General features: G+C 35.8%; 1 protein-coding gene across 1 annotated transcript in view; it reads left to right on the forward strand.

Annotated features, from left to right (window-relative positions):
* GPC5 (glypican 5) overlaps nucleotides 1–25,957 on the forward strand; it is a 406,783-nt gene that overhangs the window by 135,684 nt on the left and 245,142 nt on the right. The window contains exons 4-5 of the mRNA XM_042805836.1: nucleotides 7,661–7,794; nucleotides 11,935–12,060. Coding sequence (XP_042661770.1) covers nucleotides 7,661–7,794; nucleotides 11,935–12,060 — 260 coding nt within the window. The remainder of the gene's footprint in view (nucleotides 1–7,660; nucleotides 7,795–11,934; nucleotides 12,061–25,957) is intronic.

The following is a 25,957-nucleotide window of genomic DNA, read 5'->3' on the forward strand; positions in this document are numbered from 1 at the left end:
CACACATGGCTTTGGCAACCGGGTAGTGCAGGTTTGCATAAGGTATGTTCAATGTAGACTGCCAAGTAAATAATGTAGGAACTTATCATGGCATGCATTATGCATTCCTGTTTAATGTGTTTAGAGCAAATCCACTTCACAATTTGAAATGACTTGAATCTTCTGTTAAATCTTTCAGTTTGATGCACTTCTTTCTAAAGATTGAGATCTGTTTTGTCAGGAAAGCATAGGATCTTTAATATGCCTTCCTGTTTTTTTCTTTTTTAACAGAAAGTTAGGCAAAATTTGGGCAAAATGCACAGGTCCAAAATGGCCTTCCTATTTCCACTGATTGCAGAGTGACTCAAGAGTTCTGAAAAATGTGGAGGAAGCAGTCTAGGCTGCCATCATGTTCTGGTTTTAGGTGATGTGCTGGATGTCTAACTCTGCTTTGGCACTGTGGCAGGCTTGTCTGAATGTGTCCACTGGGGAGCTGAACTGAAGGTAAGAAAGATGCTCCAAGAGGCTGAAAATGCTTCAGTTGCATTCTTCATATTTGCAGAAAGAGAAGAAAGGAGGCTTTTCACTTCTTCCTCAAAGCCAGGTAAGAGGCACGAACAAGGGTAAAGGAAGAAGTCAGCTGAGAATCCTTTCTGTAGGCTGTGTACATGTTTTCTTTTTTTTTCTCTGCTCTTCCTTTTTCATTGTGAAGCAGAATAACTGTTCACAGAGAGCTACTGAGCTGAGCAGACTTCTGGCATCTCATCTGGCCCTTAAATCACTACCAATCCTTTGTACTGGAAGAGAAAAACTTAGTGAGAGCAAATCCAGAGATTTTGAAGCAAATGAGTTTTTCAGACTATTTTGGTCCCTGAAATTATATGAACATGTGTGAATAAGTGACTGTCTTGTACATCACAAAAGATCTTCAAAGAAAACTGGTTTGTCCAGATTCAAATAAAAAGGTGAGGAGACACTGAAACACTGAATATACGGATACAGGAAGCAAAACCACTAATCTCATAAGATGTAGTTTGGTAGTTTGGAATGGGGGAGAAACACCTAGGTTCTCTGAAATGCTGATTAACTAGATAGTAGGTTTTTTCCCTCATCTTTTCTTGAGGCGGTTTCTGATTCTTTATTATCACGAAGAGGTGACCCTCCAATTATCTAAAGAGTTGTTGACAGTGTCTTATGCTAGATGAAATAATACATTATGACTGTTACTGTAAGTATATATGATTTTATTGACTTACATACTTCTGTTGTAGATCTTACTCACAAAACTGCTCTCCTTTTCACAATTTTGGAACATAACTTACAGCCTGCCACAAAGTGTAAACACATCGTGCAGGTATGCTGACACAGCCAACTTGTTTTGCTTCCACATATTCTTTATGCATTGTTAGTTGTAGTATGTTTTTTGGTTTAAGTGAGTAACATGCATGATAAAGGTTATAGAGCCTCATTTCTGCTTTTGTTGACAGTCACATTCCTACTGAATTTATTTTGGATTACGGAGGTGACCCTTGATAGATTTCTACTTAGGTTTAATGAACAATTCTGCTTGTATCAGACAAGAAGGCATAATGTTAGCCCTTTACGTCAGAGCTGTATTTGCAGGGCACACAGGAGTAAGGAGCAATAAGGTGTATTTTAACCACTAGAGAGCATAGATAAATCAGTCTAACTACACACAGGCAGCTGATCTTTGGAAAGGGCTACTGCCGGTTTTATATAATTGCTTTTCAGAGGAGAACCACAGAGTGTTTTCACTGAACATAAATGAAACACCTTGGCATCCACTGAAGCAGACTTGGATTGGGAGAGCTGGCATCCTCTCACAAGAAGCAGTTTTGTTGAACTGCCTTTGAAGACTTTCAACTGGCAGTGCTGTATTCTGGCTGCAGGGTAGCTTGGCTGAGAACATTAGGATTTCCCCTGTCATTAAGCCATTAAAAAAAAAAAATCATTTCCTTCCCTCCCACCCCCATTCAGAAGGAGAAACTATTTTTACTGCCAGACTTGCTGAGTGTTAGTCCCTCATGAAAGGAGCAGCAGAATTAAAACCGTTTAAGGTTTTAGTAATTAGAGAGCAGAAGGCACAAATTAAAAGTATATTAAGTAACTCAAATTTATGGGCTATTAGATTTTCTTTTACAATCAGAACATGCAAACTTATGAAGGAAATCAGAGATAATTAAAAACTGGAAAGATATGAGAACAGTCTCAAGAAGTTGGTCTGTAGCACTGGTTTTGGTAGAGTAGTAGGAAGAGGATACGAGTCTCAGTCACATGAAAATTGTGGACTGTGGCTCCCAGAATCCAACAGCTTGGACAGTAATCTTATGCAAAACTGCAATAAAAAATTGCTGGTTAGAAAAAAATGGTTTGCCATCTCTTAGCATTTTTGTCTCTTCTTTGGTCCTCCATCTTAACTGTAGGTTTCCCCAAAAAGGTGTACAGCAATGTCACTAATGCCGCACTAGTGCCAAACAGTGGAATAATTCGTTCAGTATCTCCGAATTGTTGTTTTATTTATATATCACATAAAATTATTTTCTTTTTTTTTTACAAAATGTAATCCTCTCAGTTTTTTGCTATGAGGCTATCACTGCCTTGCTGATGGGTCTGCATTTTGTATATCTGCAGTTTGCATTTATCTTTGCTCAATACCACTTGGATGCATGTAGGGCAAACTATTATATTTAACAAGGTTAGTTTGAATTGGATTGGTTACTTACTGAGCTTGAAACCACTTCCGTCTCTTCTCTCACTTGAAAAATTATAAATGCACTTTTTCATGTATCACCTGAACTTTACCTGAAAATTACAATTTTGAATAAAATTTCTTTGAAATTATCATTATTTGGCAAGTCCATTTAAGATTTGTCTTGCAGGTGTTAATAAATGGAGTGTTTAATAATTTGTTCAAGCATTATTCTAAGTAGCAGCTTTACTCTGTAATTCTCTAGGCTGTTGTTCAGAATGTTTGCCCCTTTTGGGTTGTCTTGGACTTCTCTTTCAAGTTCTGTAAATTAATTAAACCTATGTATGAAACTTATAAAATTGTAAGTTACCACTCTAACTCCAGAGCTTGCTTGGTGTTCTGGATGCCTAAGATGTCCTGAAGCTACAGAGAAGAAAAAGAGACAACTAGTCACAGAGAAAGAACAAAACATTTACGAAGAAAACAAAGGAAATATTACAAAATTTCTTCACGATTTTCCTGTGTTGTAAACACTAGTGGTACTCCACTGCTCTTCCCTAAAACAATCTAATTAACGTCTTTTTCCTGTTCTGAAGGAAAATCGGCCTGTTGTACCAAATGCTTACTCTCCATGTTTTCAAGAACTTGAATTTTGCCTCAGTAGGGAATACTTTAATCTTCCATCACATGTGCAAGCTCTTACATGTCAAAATACATTTTTTTCTTTGCAACAGAAGTTTGATATTAAATAAGCAACTGTTCTAAGAGGCAAACGATAAAAGCCTGCTGAAGTGCTTGGAAATACTGAAATGCTGGTGCTCCCTCTTGTGGTTTAACTAAAAGAAGACAAACCAGCGAAACTGGCTCTAAGCGTGTGGATATATTGGCTCCAGCAACAGGAGCTCAGCTGGAGATTATGACGAGGTAAAAGGAGAAGCTATTCTTACTTTGAGAAATCTTCATTTTCATCTGCTTAGATGATCAGAAAGTGCCAAACCCCTGTGTTGCCTGGTGATGGAGGAGCCACCCTCTCCTGTGCTGCTCTCAGAGCCTGGCTGGCAGAATAAGGTGCAAAACTGAGTATGCTGTACTGGTCTTCTTATTCTCTTCTGTCTGTCACACAGCCATTTACCTAAAAGTTTTACAGATCCACCTGCAAGGATTAAATCTGAATCAAGGAAACTCCATAAGCATTTGGTACATTGTTTTTCTGGATTAATATTTTGGATAGTTTGATTAGTAATCCATTACTGGAAATGCTTGTGACTTATCAAGAATCTGTTTCTTGAAGAAAGTATTCGTTTGTGTATTCCTATAAAATAAAATAAAATTAACTTAGCCACATTTATTTTGTAACAAATATGTTTTCAGCTGGTTCATCCCTGCTATCTCATTCTAGCTTTGTTTTAAAGTTATTAGACTTCAGCTGTCCATTTACTCATGAGTGTTTGAGGGGATTTAGCTGTGAGGGTTGGTGACAAATTTGTGTTCTGATAGCTAGAACTGAAAGTCACCAGACTAATCACTAACTAAATCATGCATTAAATAAAGGCAGTTTTAAATACCTACATGGACTATGGCTACACTGATGGCTTACAGGTCTGAGAGACCGTGTCAGTCTGGTGACTACTTGACACATATCCCATTTACAGGAAATCCTGGATATATATGTATGAGAAGCTTACAGTACTTGCTAAACTTAACAAAACAAGCATGAAACAGTTAAACATAAAAGAAAGGGCAATTTCCAGACTCCTTGTTCTGATTCCCAACTAGAGCTGAGACTAAGCCCAAGACGTTTTGTATCCAGAGAAGTGTTTTCTTCCGTTTCTCTATGCACAGCAGTAGGAACTAGTGAAACAGACTGCAGACACACTGCAAGACTAGGACATGCTCATTTTTTCAGTGTATTTTGCAACAGCCTATGACCCAAAGCAGAGCAGAGAGTCTCGGGATTCGTGAGATTTATTTCTGGAACAGTGGCAGTGTTTAAAGAGTATGGCATAGCTAATCACTGAGACTTGGCATGTCTAGTTCAAAGTGCGCCACAGGACTGTGCATTCCATTTGATTCAGTCATTTGATGAAAAATCATTTCAGTAGAAATATTGAGGTCAGAAAGAACATTTCTGTAGTGAAAAAAAAGACCCAAAGAATGTGACTGACTGATTTCTCCTGTTGAGTGTGTAAACTTAGAGAACAGTATCCCACCGTTATTGATATGATGCTCACATCATTGTCCAGTCCTGTGTAAATGTAAAGGTTTATGATGCTCCGGTTTTCCAAACTGTAAGTAACCTTAAGTAGACATTCTACAGAATTGCACGAAGCAAAATCAAACTGCCATAAAGTTCATGTGTGGCACTAATTGCAATTTAACTGCATGGTTATTACAAGAGCTTTTAATTAACCCAGTCATCATACTGTGGCATACAAATTGTGCATAATAACAGCATGCTGAGTATAATGACAATAGGTTTGTCTGAACTGTGAAAATCAGGAGTTTTATCATTTTCTGAGGTTTCTTTTTATGCCCTTAAATATTGTGCAGTATTTAAGAACATTTGACCAAAATAAAGAAAACAAAGCAAAACCAGAAAAAAACCCCTACCAAGTGGCTAAAGCTTGTCTGTTTTAAAATTTTATAAGAGTCTTTAATTATTCCTGAAATTCAATGAGATGTGTAATTCTCTGCTGTATATTTGGGGGGATTTTTCAGTCTCACTTTTCTTAGGGTATTTTCAGTCCTTTTTGAGAATCATTTTATATAGTCTTTTAGGATTTTGTGTTTGAAGCCAAGAAAAATGCTCAGTGTGTGGAAACATGCAGTGGGAATACTCTTTCAGTGAAACTGGAAGATAGTAAGAATATGTTCTGATCGGATATTGCTGCAAAATGGTCATTTGTTAGATCATTAGTGTAGTGAGACCATTCCCCTTCTCTCAAAATTATAATGCCAGACTGTGTCTCTCAAGACTGGTGGTAATAGAACTGAATGAATTTTTACTTGGAAGGTTAATTTTGCAGTCCAAAGACTAAAAATTAAGAAACAATGTAGATAATGAATATAGTTGTAGTCTTTCAGAAAACACGGGAAATACAACTAAGTGGCGTTATACCGTGTACTCATTCCTGGAGATCTAAAGAATGCATACAGAAAAAAAAAAAAGCAGACATTATTATGGAAAGTGTGTTAATCTATTTTTTAGGCTATCATCAACCCTGTAGTGGGAAATGAGATACTGACATTTTGATTTTAAATTATTTGGCTCACAGAGAGAACAAGCACCCGAAGGCAAGATAAGAGTATATGACCATTCCATGTGCACAAGTTTGCTGGAGGGACTAGGTGAAAATAAAGACTGGGCCAGTGAAGGAGGCAAAAGTACATTTGGCATGCGTATACAGTTAATGGTTTAAACATGACATAAAAGTGACAACCACTAGTGAACAGTTAAAAAAAGACAGATTGGGTTCCGCTGGGTGAGTGATACAATTGTGATTGTAGCAAACACAAGAGCCAACACCACGCAAAGCCAGCCTGGTGAGTCAGTGGTCCCAGGGGTTTAAAAATCAGAGATATGAGAAAGGTAACAGAGAGGCTGACATCATCATTGTACATGCTGAAGTAACTCATCCTGCAGAAACTGTCTGAAGAAGTAAGTGAAGATTTTTGCTGAAGATTGGTGAGTCATGCACTGCTTTGTGGGAATGGCAGAGGTGTACGTGGTGCTCTACAAACACTTATTATCATTTAACTAATGTTGATTTCAAAAATTTCAAAAAATAATGAGTCTTACTTGCACTTTTCTCATTAATGTGTGTGATGGTAACTTGAAAAATGAGATTTGCTTTCTCTGTTCTTAGGTTTGAGGATATAAAATGCAACAGGAAACAATAATCCTTGTTGTATAACATATACACCTGTTTTCTCATGGTAGCATTTTGAATAGGTTTCTGCTTCAGAAATTGGATCCCTGTCTTAGAGCCAACAGCAGTGTCCTCTTTCCCTTTTCTTTTAAAAAGCTGACTACCTATTGAAACAAAGTTTTCATAAATCACATACAGTATTAGTTTTCCAGTGGTGCATGTGTGCTAGCTTACACAAAATATGTGCTGTTCAGTCTGCTTAATATCTTGCCTGATGTGATCTCCATCATGAAGTATCTCTTATTTAATAAATATGTATGGCCCTAATTATTTTTATTCAGTGACTATGAAGAATAATGAGCTATGAACACAAATTGATATCCTGTATCATACGAAATGCTCAGTATCACATTTTACAAAGAAGAAAATGGGAGTTCACATGAATTTGTATATGTTGACATCTAGATCAGAAAGCCATATAAATAAAATCCCTTGATATTTTCAATATCTATGATTCAAATCATTAAATTTACATCTTGGATCATTAAAATGATATCTTGCGAAGTTGTAATGCAAGTTTCCACCATGGTAACTGTTCACTATATGCTCTGGGTAACTGTGCTGAACATGCCATAATAATTCATCAACCCTGAAAGAAATCACAAAGTTCATTGCATATTAAAAATGTGATTGCGGTATATTACAGAAAAAATGGAAATATGCTGCTGTTCATCACACATCATGTTCTCTAAGGTTACTGTTACTGTCTGCATAAAAATAGTCTTTCCTTACAGGAAGAAAAAAAGCCGTCATCAATAAAATACATGTGGTGGCTTGCTTATACACCTGGTATGCCTTCAAAACAAATGGTTTTGTTTGTTTGTTTTTTTTTTTTCTATTATAAAATGACTAATTTTGTGTTTTACTGCATTCATTGTGGATATAGTGTTGAGAAGTATGATAATTAATGATAGTTTATTAAGCTTAATGTCCACAGAACTTTATTTCTTATTAAAATGGACTTAAACTGAATTGAGAAATACATAATAATTTTTGTTTACATGTGTTCTTTCCTTTTTCTTGTGGCTTTTTTTCCTTTTAGGTGAACAAGGTATGCGGTCCTCCTGTAAGGAAGGCTACACAGTCTCCGGGTTGCTCCTTTGATCAGGACAAAGATATTCAAGGGTTGAAGATGTTCTCAAGAGACAGTAAAGAAACCCTCACCAACAGAAGAAAGTAAGACATTAGTTTTACAGCCAGAAAGAAAGAATAAAGTAAGCCATTAATTTTACAACAGAATAGATTATATTCAATGTAGTGTCATGCATTAGTAGAGAATAAAGAAAGCCTGCAAAGTACACAGCATTTAGGCAACACAATCTACTCTGTTACATTTTGGAAAGAGTAATTTCATGGCTAGATTTTGTTCTCTGAAGTAATGGATGTATGACCAGAGTAATTTGTTGTGGTTTATAGTATTTAAAAGAGTGGATAACACTGGTAGAATATGAATGTTAGCTCTATCTTTATGTGTACATTTTCAAATTACATTTAACTTGCACATCAGCAGGCCTTATTAAATCTGTCAAAAAAAAGAAATTGTGACATTTATCAGAAGACTATCTGTACAAATAGATCAGACAGAAAAAAAAAAGTATGACTGTTCTTACATAGCTTTCTACTGTAAAAAATGAGACAACTAAGTATCTGGGGCTAAATGCAAGTCCAGCTGATTTTTTTTTTCCGGCTCTTTTGCCAGTATATAGTGAATTTAAGTGACTGCAAAGACTTAGAGATTTGATTTATACCTGGCTCGGCATTGCAGGGTAAAATTTGCCTAACTGCATATGAGCTAGGTGTCTGAGCTGCCATTATAGTCTGTGGATCGGAAGACTCAGTTCAGCTGCCCACACAACTACATGCATCCAGTGCCACTTGGGGGTATGGGTATCCCAACTCATCTGCTGCTGCCAAGAAGGATGCAGGTGTCCTGTAAGTTGTGTCGTTTATTCCAGTCTTCTGCAGATATCCTGAATAGCTGAAGGAATCTCAAAGGCCAGTCTATCTTTAGACAAATTCATCAAGTCTTCAATGACTGTAAGGAGTAATAGCACCATAAGAAGTAAGGATAGCATTACAGTTAAGACTAAAGGCCCTATTATGCAAATAAATTACAATTTTAAAATCAGAAATTTAATTTCTATCACGGTGTTTGCTAAAATACAGAGAGATTTCCTTTGTCCTCTTTTTCCTTTCTTTTCACTTTCAGTGCAGAAGGAAACTGAAGTGAGAGAATTGCAGGGAGTAAGTAAGTGCTCACTCCTGATGTCTGGAGAAGAAAAACAGCCACTGAGCTTCAAAGGCAGACCGTTCTTGTTAGTGCAAGGTCCTTCATCTTGCAAATGGTGGGGGAAAAAAATAAAAACCAAAAGACAAACACAGGTTTTAGAGAACACTGTGGGAATGGGAAAAGATGCAAAACAGACATTTGCTTTAGCCAGCACAGAAGTTCATCAGGCAACACCCGTTATACAGGCATGTTTTCCCTTTGTTATATAGCTAAGCAAGTTCTTGATGTGTTCTGACTGCTAGGACTTGGCAAATGTGAAACCGTGTTCTGAAATCTCACTTAATCCAGGACTGTTCCACATTTCAAAATAAGTGGTATCTGGGTTGACCTCAGGGAGATTGCCCAAAAGACCTTAAGGGGCAGCAGAGGCAGCGGGCAACACAAAGCAGTGTTATCTTCCCGTGACAGATGATGCCAGACTGAGATGCTGGAAGCAGCATTTGTGGCATGTAACAGGCACTACACCAGAAAGGGGAAGGGGGAGAAAGTTTGATATCCATTGACACAGATTTCAGTTTAAGAACTTCATAGTTGGTATCATCTTCATTTGCTGCCTCCTGGATCGCCTCCTTCCTTATTAGTCACAATCGCTTTATATTTCACTTTATATTCCCATGGCAACTGTAACAATTCCTCACACAGAAGAGGGACTTCAGCAAATGCTTGCAGCCTGCTTTTAAGAAAGTGCTGTTCTATGAGTCTCACTCCACTTTATTTACCTCCCATGTACTTCTGGCAGCACATTGCTCTCGGCAACATTCACAGGCTTTAGCAGAAAAGAATAGGCTTCTCCCAAACTGTGTAGACTCGATCGATGACAGTTATCTGAGGGAAAACAAATGAACAAAAAGATGCCATTAAATGTGTGATTCCTAAGAGTTCCCTGATATCCTAATATTTTTCAAATGCATCTTCAGGTGAAAGTTTACAGTTTAAAGTACATGGTTTAAAGCCTCTGTCTAAAATTTTCCTAAATTATTTTTACCATTACACCTAAGCCAGTATGTATTTTCTAGTACTATGTGGTACAAGAAGAAAAGAAAATTTCTCTGTGCTTTTGACACCAAAAATTGTCAGATGAATTTTAAAAAAATTCTGAGCAGAACTTTCCATAATAACATACAAACCTGAAAGTATATAATGCATTTTACTCCAGAACTCAACACTGCAGACAGCTTTTAGCACAGAGAATATAATTGTAAAAGAAATGAACATTTCCAAATAAATAGATAAGAAGTATCTGCAGCCTCCATGGACTGTAACTGCACATTTGTGCTCAGCTGACTATAATTACATGCTATCTGGTCTAGAGGATGATGATGTAAAAATTGACATTCATACCATCTGCCCTTCTAATTACTTTGGTCAGACATCAACAGGGGCTGAAATCAGTTATTACTTCTGTGTTAACTTTAGCTTTGCCTCGGGATGTATTTACTAATAAATTGAATGACCTTTCATTTAGAATGCAGTTTGTCACAAGATATTATGGCAGCTATATTTATTTAAATTTCTGTGTTATACATGGATTGATTGTGCAGAAGAAGAAATTCCAACTATTTAGTATGAGAGGGCTCTCTAATTGCTAGTTTTCATCCAGAATGTAAACACAAAGCATAGACAAAATCAAAATCAATCCCACTCGATGGGAAATGAAGAAAAATTGCAATCATACTGTGCACCCTGGATGCAATTTTGGGGATGGAGAAATACAAGATATGACTATTCATGGCTGGGAGACTGTGGATGGATCATACTTACATATTTAAAATATATTGCACATAGGCAATTATATGAATCATAGTCAAAATTGACCCTACCTGAGATTTTCAGAACTGCAGTTTTAGACTTAGTAGGGCATTCATATCATGTTTAATAGGCACAGTCAATCTAAATCACTATGATTTGTGTAAAATATTTGCCCTACATTTACAAGAAAGAACGTGGCTTTTAAAATGACAGATTGTGTGTAATCACTCATGTTTTATCAGTTTTAATTTGGAGTAACCAATACTTAACAATTTAATTCCTTATGCTGTTTTAGGTCCACATTGACTAAATATAAGGAAATGTATAGAATATCTCTGGCATTTTTTCACAACTCCAGACATGGTACAAGAAGTTAACATGAAGTGAAGCTTGCTGGCTTACAGAGCAATGAGTATAGCATTTGCTGGTGTCTTTCTTTGTGCCTGCGGGTCATAGATAACTCCGTGCAGTGTGATGTTCTAAACCAGAATGAATAAATATTTTAATTTTTCACAGCAGGAATGAGTCTCCCAGGAAGAGAATTTCAATACATATGCAAACAATTTATAATCATAAATATCACAATGCAGTTAAAAACATACTAACTAAAAAGTTATTAATTTAAGTACAAAAAACTTATCATTAGCTCTGAGCAACTTGACAATTATTTAAAGTAGCAATACATAATTTATAATCTACCAGCACAGCACATGATAAAACTGATGTAAATTTTCAGACATTTATTTAAATATCCACTAAATATTTAACACTTGTATCTTAAACCCATCTTACCTAAATCTTGAGTTGCTCCATAACTGTAACAAATACTCTTTGTAGCAGTTGTAACACTGTGTAAGGGATAACTTGATGACACTTACGAAAAGAGATGACTTGTTCATACATGCCTATTTTTTTATTTGTTGTGCTTTTTTTTTTGGAACATTTTTTGGTATATTTGTACAAGTGTAGCATTTCAAACTGTATCACAACTATGCAAGAAAATTTCAGGTTGGAGGAAAATAATTTCTGTTCCAGAGGATGAGTACTGTTTTTTATTTTGACCAATGAATGTATTAGCTTTGTAAACTACTGAAGTGTGTCTGAGAGAATCAAACTTATCTAACAGGAAATTGACAAATTGGTTTTAAAAAACCTTTGGAACCAATGGAGAGTAAAAAAAATAAACACATTCTTTATCTTCTTGTAGAAACACAGAACAGTACTGCCTAATATTATTGATTGACGCTGTCAATTATTTCCCATGTTCCCCTGTGCAGAGAATTTATCAGCCACCTCCGGCTCTACAGGGCCTTTTACGGCGGCCTGGCTGATCAGCTGTGCAGTAATGAGTTGGCAGCTGCCGATGGGCTCCCATGTTGGAATGGAGAAGACATTGTAAGAAGGTACCTTTCTGACTCAATTTTGTCTTTTCTTTTGTATTTTGTGTTTCTCTGAAGTAGTTTCCAACTTGAGTGAAGTACATTGTTTCCCTAGGTATGTGTCAAGGTTAGTTCAAAAAGCAAATCAGCATGGGTTTCCTTCTCTCAGGCTTCAACTGTAAACAGTAAAAAAAATCTGCCTGCATCTGTGTTTCGAGGAAAAAAAAAGAATTCTGTTGTCCTTCAGACATTTTTCCTTCAAATTTATGGCACCTGAACATATACTGGAAAAGAAAATGGATTGGCATTTACAAAATACAGTTGGAGAAAAAGAATATGGATTTTTGTTTGAGCTAGATCTTTATAAAATGCTTCTTTTAATAATACAGAGTGTGTGATAAGACTTGAGCTATTTGCTTAAAACTTTCTCTGGCTCTGAAGAAGGAAGTAATCTCTTAATATATATGGTTTCTCAGGAGAGAGCTAAAAGTTAAAACATAGAGATAAAACATTTTAAAGGTGAAACACATGTATTATTTTATGCATACAGCAGCTTGGGAGACATCATTCAGCAGCAATGGCAAAGAAGAGATAATAATAAACTGCTGTGCTCCTGGATATGTATGTCTGGAATCAATATATTTCACAGCTTACAAAACACTAGCATTTGTGGATGTCAGAAGGATTTTAAGAGAGCTGATTTCTCTGGTTTTGCTTTATTGCTCTCATCACCAAAACAAGTATTTCTCTGTGCAGGAAGTCCTTATGATGACAGAGACCAAAATATGAAAAGGTTCTTTACAATTATTTTTTAGTAAAGATCATGCTGTTAATACAGCATATATTAGTAGGCAGTATCAAAGGTATGAGGTGAATTAATAAAGTGGGAGATAGCTAGTACCAAGTAGAAGGAACACAGACAGCCTGTGCCCTCAGGTATCTCTAAAAAGGTTAGGTAGGAACTGTAATCTATTGATTAATGATATGTAAGGAAACTTAATGGATAGCCTTTCAGCGAACAGCTACAGGCCTACTTTTCCTTATCTTCTTGGGTAGTCCAATGCTTTGGCAGCACCAAAGCCCATTGAGTGGTTGACACCCTTGATAGTCTCATTGGGAACCTTTGTCCTAAGGTTTCAACCATCTTTTCCAGATGACATGTTACTTGTCTAGATGTCTGCCATGTAACGTCAACTTTACCTCATGGCTTTTGTTTTGCTGCTCTTCCCCAAATGAGTTATACTAATCCTAACGTGTTTCAGTAACAATTTGAAGTAAGGATCTTGTAATTCCAAATTTCCTAAGAACAAGATTCTTGTATCATTACTTTTGGCTGCTTATAGTCTTGCTATTAATAGTCTTACTATATAACATATATTTTATATATTTTCAAATCTATATTATTATATAATACTATTATACTTTAGTTCTTATATCCTATTATTATATAATTATTATTTATATGATGCTGTTTGATTTTGATTGATTAGACACTGAAGTCCTTATACAGAAATGAAACAATCTGATAAAATTTAGACCATAGTGATTTTTAAAGGTAATTTAATTTGACTAAAATTATTTAATTAATGCAATTTATTTATTTTTGGATCAACCTAAAGACATGATTTGTGACAAAAGCACTATATCTTTAAGAGAACTTTGATACTAGTTTAGTTTACAAATTTCCTGATTAAATATTTTGTTTTCATGTGTATATTAATATACGTACATATATTTATATCAGTAAATTTTAGTGTTAACTTCCTGAAAGAGCTGACATGTAGATAATATTTAGAAGTACTGCTGATTTAGAAGTATTTCTGATTAAAACCAGAACAGCAGGATACTCTGAGTTGCTCTAGGTTACCAACTGGAGCTGAGTCCTGCAGATTAGTTCCTACATCTCAATACCTCTACTTGTACACAAATTACATTGTGGTTCATATTCTCCTGCTTCGGTAGCTATATGAAGGTGCTCACATCTATCCTCTTCCTCCCCTTCATTTTGCCTTATTACTCAGTCAGAATGTCCTTTGTTCAATTTTACTTGTTTATATTTGTTCTTTTGTGACTGAAGGGGAAAAAAAATAATTCCTGCTCTTTGATTGAGATAATTTTTTTGTAACTATTAGTATTATTATTACTACAGAACTGTTAATTGAGGGAAAAATGGGCACTTTTCTTTTTGTGCTTGGACACATCTGTGTGCCTGCTATGAAAGTAAGGCACACGTGATGCAGGCATGCAGGAGAGGAGCACAAACATTGGGTGTGCAGTGCCTGGAGATTTCTCTTGGTTATGGAAAGTCAAACTCAGCCTCAGAAACAGCCTCAAACAGGTTCTGCAAATTCAGAAACAAGGAGGTTGTATCTGAGCATCAAAGGCTCCTGATCCACCTCACAGATTGTGCTGGGAAGTGATGTTTGAAATGGATCAATGAATCAATCACCTAGCAAAGAGATCTAATGGGAGATGAGCAGCATCAGAAGTGATTATGTTGGCAATATGGTGAGGGGAAATGAAGATGTCAGGCTTTGGGAATGTGGACTGGAGACAGTGAGCCTAACCACTGTTCAGGCAAACTGGATTAGAAGGGACTAGTAACATGGAAAAAACAGGGTGTGCAATTCAAAATTTTCCCAGTGAAACTTAGCCTGAGCCCAATTTTAGCACTGTCAGGAGAACTGTGGCATACTTGTAGAGTATTCCCAGAAGTATTTTAAGATCAGTTGAGAATCTAGGAAACTCAGCTTACAAAAAAAGAATCAGGGAATTATATTTGTTTAACCTGGAAAAGAAAAACTGCTGGGAGAAAATTCAAAATGCAGACAGTCTCTTGCTAGGTGGAAAAAAAGTATTTCTTACCTGCTTCCATAATGTCTAGGAGGCATAGCAAACATTTTTAAAATATTCTGATTAAATATTAGGGAGAGTTTTCTAGTGGCAAGGACAATAAGGGACAAAAATAAGTACTTTCAGGGTCTGGTGTCCGCCTGAAGGAGGATGTTTAAGAACAGGCAAGGCAAGGCACTGAGAAATGATGCAGAAAAAGCCGATTTTTCCTTAGAAATACAGAGATAAATTGGATAACTTCTTTAAATCTCCTCCAGCCCTCTGATTCTGAATCTAGGCTTATCTAAATCCTGCATTGCTCAACTTCTGTTACCGTGATCCCAGGACATAGTGGACATTTTAGAAGCAATAGTGACCTGAGCATGCATCATCGCTTTTCTCTGTAAAGACTGGAGAACACCTGAACCTGTACACTCACTCTCTTTTCTTCTTTTTTTCTTCCTCCCTGCCTCTAGTACAGTAATAAATAAAGATATTATTGAAAACCTGTGCAGTGTTCCTGGCACAGGTAGGGGGAAGGTCTACATTGTTCAAATTAGGTAAAGATAAATAGAGTTTATGTGTTTTGAGATTCTTTATCATTTCTGTCTGGTTTTGCCTTCTATTTAAAAATCAGATTCCATATCTGGTGGTGACTGTAATTTTGGGCCTGACATGGGAAAGGAATATCGTAAGCTGCATAATGCTGGTGTGAGTGTATCAGGATCTGAAGAGATTGCTACAACTGTTTGCTGTATCTGTGTTTCAAGCTGCAAGTAGCAATAAGCCCTGGAGACAGAAGATAGATCTGTTTTTAAAAAATCTCTGCAGTTCTTCTTTCTCCTTTGCTGTGCATTTCTTCTAAAGGAAATAGTTCAAGGTTTTAAGAGCTATAATATCATATCTCAGATAAATCTTACAGCCTTTGCCATCTCTAATACCATCTAAGAGATTATCAAACCTGGATGTGAAAAGGTCAGGGGAAAAAAAAAAAAAGAAGAGGGTATTATTGAAATGAAAGCTTACTTAACAGTTTACATTTCATATGCTTCAGCTGTTTCCTTTTTAGTTAATCCTTTTTTGTTTCTGTTGGGGTTGGTTTGTTTTTTTTTTTTTTTTTTTCCTAATTATAATGTCATGTCAATGTGGCCCTTGATTCTGAAACTAGGAACTGTTCTGAATCTTATCCTGTCACACAGTACAGGCTCATGCTTTTGTCAAAAACTCAGACCAGAATCCCCAACTTCCTATATTCATGTCAGACAAGATTGGCAGCGGGCAGGACTTGCAGGAGCAAGACTGCTCGCACAAGGTCCACATCACTGCAGAATGAGGGAGAGGATGTCTCAGAGGATTTTTCAGCCCTTCCACTGTTTTACCCAATTGTGTGACTACAGTAGTCAGGCACGAAATTCCAACTTCAGTTTTAAAGGCATAACTGAGTGCCATGATGAAGTTCTTGCAATTTAGTGTTATGGGATTCATTAGGTCCAATGGAAAAATAGGAATTCCAATTAATAGGTTATGTACTACCAAAGCGTACAAGAAGAATTGCATGCATCAGCTCAGAATTTCAGTGGCATCTTAGCATTAAAGAAAATTAACAGAAGTTGTGCAAATGAACTGAGATTGTTCTCATTCATGAACATAAAGTGGTTTAACTGATATTTGTACAGTTTTGGCAGTCCACAGTGCCTGGATAGAATGTGAAGAGAGATGGATTAAAAATCCACAGAGGAGAGCAGAATATGTACTGTACATCTTGAGGCCAGCAATTCCACTTAAATAAAAATAGATGTGAGAGAAGAAAATAGTAAAATTATGTGTGTTGAAGGATTCAAGAGTAGTGGATATTATTAAAAACAGCTAATCAAGTTTGGAAGAAGAGTTTCATATGAACCACGTATCTAAAATATCCAAATGAAGAGGAATTAAACTGCATGATTGATTTTAATTGCTGAGCAAGTTGTTAGAAAGTGATTATAATAAGCATCTATCATCAAATAAATGCTTAGCTTTAGGATAGATCTTAGGCTGGGGAAAGGAATTTCTTCTTTTTATTCTTAAATATTCTGAAACAAGTGTACAATCCTGAATCTGTTCTTAGCCAACAAAAGAAGATAAATGGTGATATAGGGAGATCTAATTAATTCCTTTTAGTTTTCTTCTATTTGAGCTAGTCATCACTTTGTAATGTCATCAAAGGCACCACTTGCCACCTGTACAAAAGATTTGCCTGAGAAACTTGAGATGTAGGAACAGCTCATTATGGCTCTTACTGCTTTGCCTAATATACTATTGCCAACAAGGACCAGTGGCAGATGCGTAGAGAAAAAGCAATTGTAAATATGTACTTCCTCACAATCTGAAAATTTGGAAATGCGTGACCCAGAACTGTGAATGTTCCCATGAACTCATCAAATCTTAGCACCAATAGCATTCCACAGCAAGCTAACCAGAAGTTTTCAGGTACAGAAATACTGAGCCAGCTTAAGAAGTAAAATGGTGGCTGAACAGGCTGAATGTTTTATGAAGAAAATGAAAATTAAATAAATTGTTAAATCCAGATGACTGAAATCTGAAGTATTTTTGTTTTGAATTGTTGCTTCCCCTTTAGGAATGCTTAGAAGTGAAGTAACCGTCATATGGGACCTGGGCTTTAATGAACACTCAGGTCATCTGGCCTATAAGAACATGGGGTTCCAAAGATACTCCCTGAATTCGGGAGGATTTTTTCATTAGAATTTATACATTTTCGTTTCAAAAATTGCTGACATCAGGGTATGTTCGAGGACTAATCAGTAACACCATTAATTTTACTACTGATCCCCCCCCATCACAAATAATTTCTTACTGATCCTACTTCACTTGTCAGAATATGAGGGGCTTATGATAAATATTTCTTTGCCAATGTAGTAAACAACAGGCGTTTCTATTTCTGGCAACAACATGTAATTGAATAATAAAAAATAATTATATTATCATAATTGCTGCTTTTCTGGATGCAACTTATTTGTCTTTTGAGAAATCTTAAACATTATTTTTAGGTTACTTGATGAATTTGGGAATTACAATGGAGAATATAATATGAACTATTTATTCCAGAGAAAGACAAAAATTAGAAGAAAGGATACTGGTTTGATGATAGATTATATAAAAACTAAGTAGTTTATATAAAAGCTGAAATTCAGATGCCTGTGTCATCTGGGTTTAGGAGATCCAAGTCTGACATTAGGGGGAAGAATGAAATGGCGTATGTTCCCTTCGTTTATATTAATTGTGGGGTTTGTTCAGTATTTTGTCATGAGACATAAAAATAAAATAATTCTTGCTTTCATAATGGTAATATCAGTTTGCAATATATGCTTAGATAAATCTCATGACACTTCAGGATGGAATTTAACCAATTAAGTAAAAGCAGCAAAATATATGTTGCATTTTATTGCCTCAGATTAAATTATATATTTTCCTTTTGTTTTCTTTAGAAAATGTATAATTTACTGTAGTGTTTATCCTAGAAACATTTGTGTTGTTTGTAATGCACAGCAGGGGTTATAATAGAAGGGTTCTAACAGCGGCTGAATTATTTTTTATTAAACTGATACTAATTTACAAAATGTATTGACTTTTAAATTGAAAAACATGATTAGAGCCATGGTAAATAAATAAGAGCATTTATAAAGTCACAGAAGACTATTGAAAGATATACATGAGAAAGAACAATGACCAAAGATATTCTAAGAGTTTGAATTATGGCATCAGCATACCTTCATTTTGGAGTGTCATCTTCTCTCATTTTACACAGCCATAGAAAAATAGACTTACTCCAGAATTTAGTATTAGTGATCTGATGTCTCATAGAGGTTTTCCTAGGGAATTCAGGACTACTTTACCATAGTTTGTGACCTGAAACAATAAAGACAGAAAAAACCAAAATCTATCGTCTCCTTTTTGTATAATAAGGTTTCATATTAATACCAAAAAAGCCTCATGCAAGAGACTTTGCTGCATAGTTCAAAAATAAGCCTAACATAAAATAAATAACAGTGAATCATAGCGTATTATACTAGACAGAAGATTTGTATATTTGTGCCTCACTGAAGTTCTTATAAAAGAAAAATGATCTAACTGAATTCAACTTTGATATACAGGATATCTTTCAACTATATAGTTTAGTGATATTTTACAATGAGGCCCGTTTCACCCAGTGATGTTTTGAAACATTTTATATTCCTAAAACCAAATTATTTATTGCCCTTAGCCATGGCAGTTTAATACAACAGTTCTCAATAAATTATTTAAACAATATTTTGGGTTGTGAAATATCTTCTATGGGGGTCCTCTTTCACTGTAATGTTCACAGCCATCCTCTATAAACACCACAGGCTTATCCATCCAGGCAGAAGCTTCTGTGTACCGATGCTCAGCACTGCAGCATTTACAGATGTTCCTTTGCAACCCTCATACTGATGTGTTGCATCTGCTGAAGACTTTTCTCTTGACAACTATAGGTCAGATTTTCATTGCGCATCCTGCGCAGACTGTGAAAATACACTACTGAAACTTAGATTATGCTGGGGTTTTTGTTTTTCACATTTTCTCAGCTGACTAAGATACTCAAGCAGAGTGATTTTAGAGATCTGGAAATTGGTTGGTAGTCTTACATGAAAATCACTGTTTTTTCCTAGGGGTCTAATTGTGATAGTTTGCAGTAAGTTTTCTCTATAGAAGAAAAAATTTGCTTTATATAGTCCTATTTTGGTGAATATTCTGTAAATTTTTATGTGTACAGCCTGATTTTGTTAGTTTCATTTATGTAATACAGATGATAAAAAAATGGTATTCATACAGTTTCATTAATGCATTGAAAGAATGAGTTCACTCATTTTTTCTAGAAATAAATATTATTCTTTCCAATTTTATCAAATTCTTCCTTCTGCTTTTGTAGTTAAAAGAGTCATTAGATCCTCTCTAATGAAGTAAAACTAATCTGCCATTCACAACTGTGAGCCTACGAGCATGTACTTCAAAATACCGTATCGTCTGTTTTCTTTAATAAAAGTTACAGTTCCTTATCTTCCTTAGCAGCTCAGCTTCTTCTCTTATTCCTTTAGAATTATATGATGGGAGGCATAAATTGACTTATATCCCTTAAAATGACTATTTTATTCTAACTATTTGTATGCTAACACTGCATTCTTAGGGCCAAAGTTTTTTAGCACTTGTCCACATGTACACACACGGGAAAATTAAGCTGAATTAATTGAAGACTGTGAATTTAGAGATCAGTGATGCTAGCTCTTTTTTTCTCAGATCATTGAATAAATAAACCAAACTGAAGCTACTCTAATTCATAAAGAGTTTTAATTATTAAAGTGTAGTATCCCCCACAAAAAATGTAATGATGTTTTGCTAGCCCAGTTAATGCATTTGCATCTTCAGTATGTTTCAAGTGATGTTTCGAGCTTAGCCTTGTAGACAAGCACGTATCTGCTATGAGTGCCTCGGTGACAACTGTCTCTGAAAAAAGAACGAAGAAAAAACTAATGAAAAGGGAACATGACCAGTCTTACATATGCCATGCTACAACCTTAGTAAATGATCCAGTGAAGCGCTAGTGTGAATAGTCATGTCCAAATCTAAAAGGTTTCCGTGTTCAGGTAGTGCCTAAGATTTCATATGAGAAGTTATTACGAAGAACAAATCAAAACAGTAGAATTAAATTGCTACATTCATGCAACAGTAGACTGTCCAGATTCTTCGCAAATACGTACTTGATACCTATGAGGCAGAGACAGAAAATATGAAGCATATACCACTGTCCAAACTCTCAATGAACTGTTTTCCTTCCACAATAAGAGACCTCTCTGCTGCTTGTAATAGGCAGGAGTACCAACAAGGCCTTCATTCAGGCTGTTAGGAATCATTATGTATATTTGAGAAAATCCCGTGCCTATGGATGGAGGGATTGCACTGTAGCATACTGCCGTGTAATAACATGTGGCTTCTCCTCCTAAGGAGTGTGAAGCATGATTCTCTGTCATGTTAATTTTTAAACGCATTTATATCTTATGTTAAAAAGAGCTCATCATGTTAAAACTTGTGATATTCTTCATCTCTTCTACTCTGGGATTTGTGTGAAGAAATGCACATCTGAATGGGCCTCTTGGCTTCTTTTTCAATAAAGAAATAAATGGACCCTTGTAGGATGCAATCCATTTAGTATTTAAATAGTGGGATAGGACTTCCTAGAAGGACTTGTTTCTCCTCCATGCCTGTAAAGGGCATCAGTCTAAAGGTAGCAGTAGAATTTATGTTATCTAAGTTTAAAATATCTAGCAACTCAAACCAATACAAAGTACCTATGCTGAGATTAAAAACCAAAATACCCTCAACACTAAGCGTTGAACCTGGGAGATTGATCCAGAGCCATTATGCCTATGTGTTTGAGATATTTCACCAGAAAACCAGATACGCATGTTGATCCATATACTGAAAATGATGTCATATAGCAGTGTAGCCAGGGCTGATCTTCAGGTCAAAGTGATGTATGGAGGTAACTGGGGTAAACAGTATAAAGTATTGTGCAGGACCAAGCACCACTCTAGCAATTTCTCAGTACCTTTTGTCAAAGATGGAACATATTCTTGAATAAGCTATAAAACTTTCTGTTTTGCATAATTTCATAGAGTTGTTTCATTTTAAAGGCTAGATAAAATCAGGAATGGATTTTATGTGAGTTTGGGTGTTTATGGAAAGAATATGAAACTTTCCTTTCATCTTCCCACTGTTTCCTAAGCTCGTTTTCACTGTAGGAAAGGTTATGGCACCTAGAACTCGAGGTTTTAAGCCTCCAGTTCTTATGAAGTACTATAAAAATTGGTAATTTTGGGTCCTTTTTCCACATATGGTGACAGCAATATTTGAGAAGAGTTTATGTTCCTGTACCCAAGTATGTTCCTACTAACCCTTCTTTTAATATGTCTCACTTTCATATCCTGATGTCTTTAAAGCCTCTGAATCAGAGATAAGTACAACAGTAATAAAGCAAGTAATAAGCCTATCCTATGTAACAGTCTAATAAAAATGCATTTTTTTAAATTTAATTAAATACTTCTAGAATCTACACAGATAGCATGACAGATAGCTAATACTATTTCCTTCAGTTTAAACATCAAAGCAACATGTTCTATTCTACTTAGGGAAGAAAAATATATTATCAGTGTCTCCTGAAATCCTTGTACAGAAGCTGTTTGAGGTAAATAAAAACTAATTAAAAAATCCTATCAAACAATGTTTTTGATAGAAGGATGTTTCATTTTCCATTGAAAAGTATTAAACATGGTCAGTTAACATGCTGCAGGACTGAACAGTAGAAGAGCAGTACTGAATGGTGCAGGGGTTCTAGGCAGTAGCTAATGGAGAGAGACTGCATAAACCATTATAGTTATTTTTTGAGCAAAAGCCTCCTGTATTTGCAGCTTATCACTATATTTTCTTCAATTCCTTGAACAGGAATCCCAAGATAAGGGCAACTGGCTCTTGACTGTATATATTTCTAGCACAGGAAAGATTTGACTGTGATCCAAACCAATGAAAGCTCATTCTGGAGTACTGCCCTTCAGCCTTTTGACAGCACAGACTGTATTCACAGAGATCTTGGCAGTAATCATTTAATTTCAAATCCATATTTTTATATCTAGAGAATTAGTTTTTCAAAGGAGAAATTTTACCAGCCAGTTCAAGAGTTGATAGCTAGACTTTGCCACCTCTTCCATTACTTTTACTTGCTTAGTAAAGGAATATGTTTGCAGAAAAAAAAAAAAAAAAAAAAGTTGGGTCAAACAGCCAGAAAGTTTATTTGCTTAGGCACCTGTAGAAGATTTAAAGTGAAAAACTAGCTCATGTTTCAGTCAATACAGTTGATTCCTTTGGATTCATATGTTGATAATGCCATTTTGAGAATACAGGGAAGACTTCATTTTGCATATGAGATTCAGCTGACAACTGTGCAAAACATAGGCATCTAATCTGGACTTCTTGAGACTGTATAGTCAAGAGAGAGACACATCCTACTTAGTGCTAGAGGACTGGCTGTTTCTAACCACTGTAATCATGTGGAGTGAGCAGCACAGAGAAGCTGTGTAGCTTAGATGATCTGAATCTTGCTCTCAGGGACATGTAAGTCTAATGGAAAACAGTTTGCACCCTAAGAGAACAAATAGAGACAATTCAAAGCATATTTCATGCCTGTCGGAAAGAAAGTACAGAAATGGGTGACTTCTACCCTGTGTCTCAGGGGGCTGTAGTTACAGGTACACCACTGTGCACCATCCTCAGGTAAATGTCACCAGATGATGACTACTGAAGGTAAAAGAAAAACAAGTTTTCTGAACATCAGCTGAAGCTCGTTGAATTTCTTTTCATTGCTTCCTTCTTTCAGATTCCTCTAGGCTTTGAAATCCTCTGTAGAGGGAGCCTACATGGCAGATGCTTCGACACTGCCATTGGAACAGTTCACCGTGATAGATACAGCACATACGATGAGTCAAACAGATGCTCATGACAAGAAAAACTCTTGTCTCAGCTGTGTACACAAATTGTAGTGGAATACATGAAGAGAAGCCATATGTAAAAAGATCCTACAGTTGTTCAGATGAGCAGTTTTCTCTAATACTTCCAACACCTCCAGAAAGATTTAAACTATTTGGGATTTGCATTACTTTTTTTTTTTCCCTGTAACTATGAAATAGACCTTGAATAGATAAGATTAGAATTTTATAGGAAGAAAACAAATTCTTTCTATAGGGACAGAACAACTCGTTTCTTAGGAATTCTTATTTTCCTAGGAAATATTATTACAGCATATACAGGAAATATTATTACAGTGTATTAGGCAATGCAACAAGTTCATTTTCCTCACTTTTATGTGTGCATAAAATAATTCTCAGCTTATGCATTTAAACTTGTGTGCACCTGGCAGTAATACTACTTCACCTTCACCTGTCTGCCTGCAATGTAGAGCTACAAATACATACTGTAGTCAGATTTATTTATTTCTGTCAGTTAGGTGTTGAACACAAATAATTTTACCCCTTTGGGGGGAGCTCTTCAGGATGTATGAAGGCAGATGATGTCCCTAACTGTATTATTTTGGGGGAGTTAAACCTGCAGGATAAATGAAATCCATCAACTGAAATCTGCTAAGATGGTAGGACAGAAGTGGAGATTTCACTCTGAAGTTAGCTTCCATTTGAGGAAGCTAAGCCTGAGGACAGGCGTTCTCAAATGAATAGATCCCAGCTATGGGAAATTGTATTAAAAGTCTTGAGGTTAGCTGGTAGTTGAAGGGAACACCTGAAAAGCAAGCCAGTTTTCCAGTAAGGCATATTTTAATTACCCACATCTGTCTCAAAATATCATTGCTGTTCTATAAAAATTTGCATTTAATAACCTGAATATACATTTTTGCTTTTACCTTAGTATTTGTAGTGAGTTTGAACTAATTATAATACCTTGATAACATCAGAAAATTTGGGAAATAGATAAACTCTCTGCTGCAAAATTTTGCTTACCAAAAAAAAAAAAATCCGCATAAATATAAAAAAATTAAAATAACCCGTTATTAATTCACACTAAAAAGTACTGTTATAGCATGTTAAAACTAGGAACCCTAAGGCATATTTTTCATCACATAAAAAAAAGGGGACACCAGGATTTTAGTGAGAATGTGACCATTTTCCTGGAACATTTGGAGATCTAACTCCAAAACAGACTTCCAACACATAAACTTGAAGAAGTGAATAGGCAGTAGTCCTTCACAGTTACCAACAGTAAATGTTGTCTGGCCAGTCAATTGAAAAAGAAAGGTATTTATTCACATAATGTTTAATTAAATCACAGAATCTCTGTCCCATGCCTCTTCTCATTTGTCATAACTTTTTTTAGTTTATCTCACATTTGCACACATTTCTCATCCAGTGTTTTTTCACATCATTTTCCCATTGATTTCCATATTCTTGTCTCTACTTTATATTCCGCTTCAGACCTTTCTTTTTTGCACTTTTCACTTTGCACATTTTCACTTAATTGGAGTCATGTAATCATAGTACAGCAATGACAAAGTGGACTTCATCATTTTATTATTCCCGGGTTTAGTCCTGATAGCCACCAAATAGCAAATAGAAAACAAAGTGAATCTGTTTACAAGTATTTTGGAAAGGAGTCCTTGATCTAGGGAATTTTGACAGGGGAAGTTCATTCTGTATTTTAAACAAATCAGAGACATAGTGTTCATGTTTTTTTCCCTATTTCAGTCTTACATTTTCTTACTACAAATTCAAGTGACTATTAAAATCATTCATTCTAAAAAAATTGCAGAACTGTAACCATGATGCATGTAAGAACCACTTATCAGAAGTCATCATTAGTTTCAAAAACTTCTAATGGCAACTACTGTTCACATAGCCTTATTATGATCAAATAGAAACATATAAAAAATGGGATTTTTGGGGGGCTGTGTTAATACTTGTTTGAACTGTATCCGATCTGATTAGGCCATAATCAGTCACCTTTGTTTAAAGTTTCTTTTTTCCCAACATGTTCATAGCATTGCTAAGTGCAACATCAAAAGAAACAAAAACTTTTCTTTGGTGGTCCTCCCGAGAGCAGTTCTTTATGTTGCTGCATCCTAGGTTGCCACCCAGTGGAGAAGACTGTAAATTCTCGTTGCCAGAGGCCCAAAAAGAGAAGCCTTGCTACTCACTGACCGGCAGCCTTTTAAATCTACAAGGAAATACCCCTGTGGGTGGTCATTTGTGAAAACACTGTTTGCTTTTGTTGTTTTTGGTTGCTTTAATTTAGATTTAAAAGATGAACTAGAAATCGCATGGAATCTTAAAGTAAAAGTCTGAGGTTTGCCTCTTTTTTCTAGATATTTTCTGGGTTTGACCGTTGTGTTATATACCATATACCAGCCTAATACAACAATGCAGCTCCATTTATATGAAAGTAAAAACAGATTAATATGGCAGCGGATCACAGCTGTAATTTGCAACTGTGTCTTGGATACTAAAAAAAATTACATTAT

The sequence above is a fragment of the Tyto alba genome, unplaced genomic scaffold (assembly GCF_018691265.1).
Source record: "Tyto alba isolate M040663 unplaced genomic scaffold, T.alba_DEE_v4.0 Super-Scaffold_45, whole genome shotgun sequence".
Classification (NCBI taxonomy): Eukaryota; Metazoa; Chordata; class Aves; order Strigiformes; family Tytonidae; genus Tyto; species Tyto alba.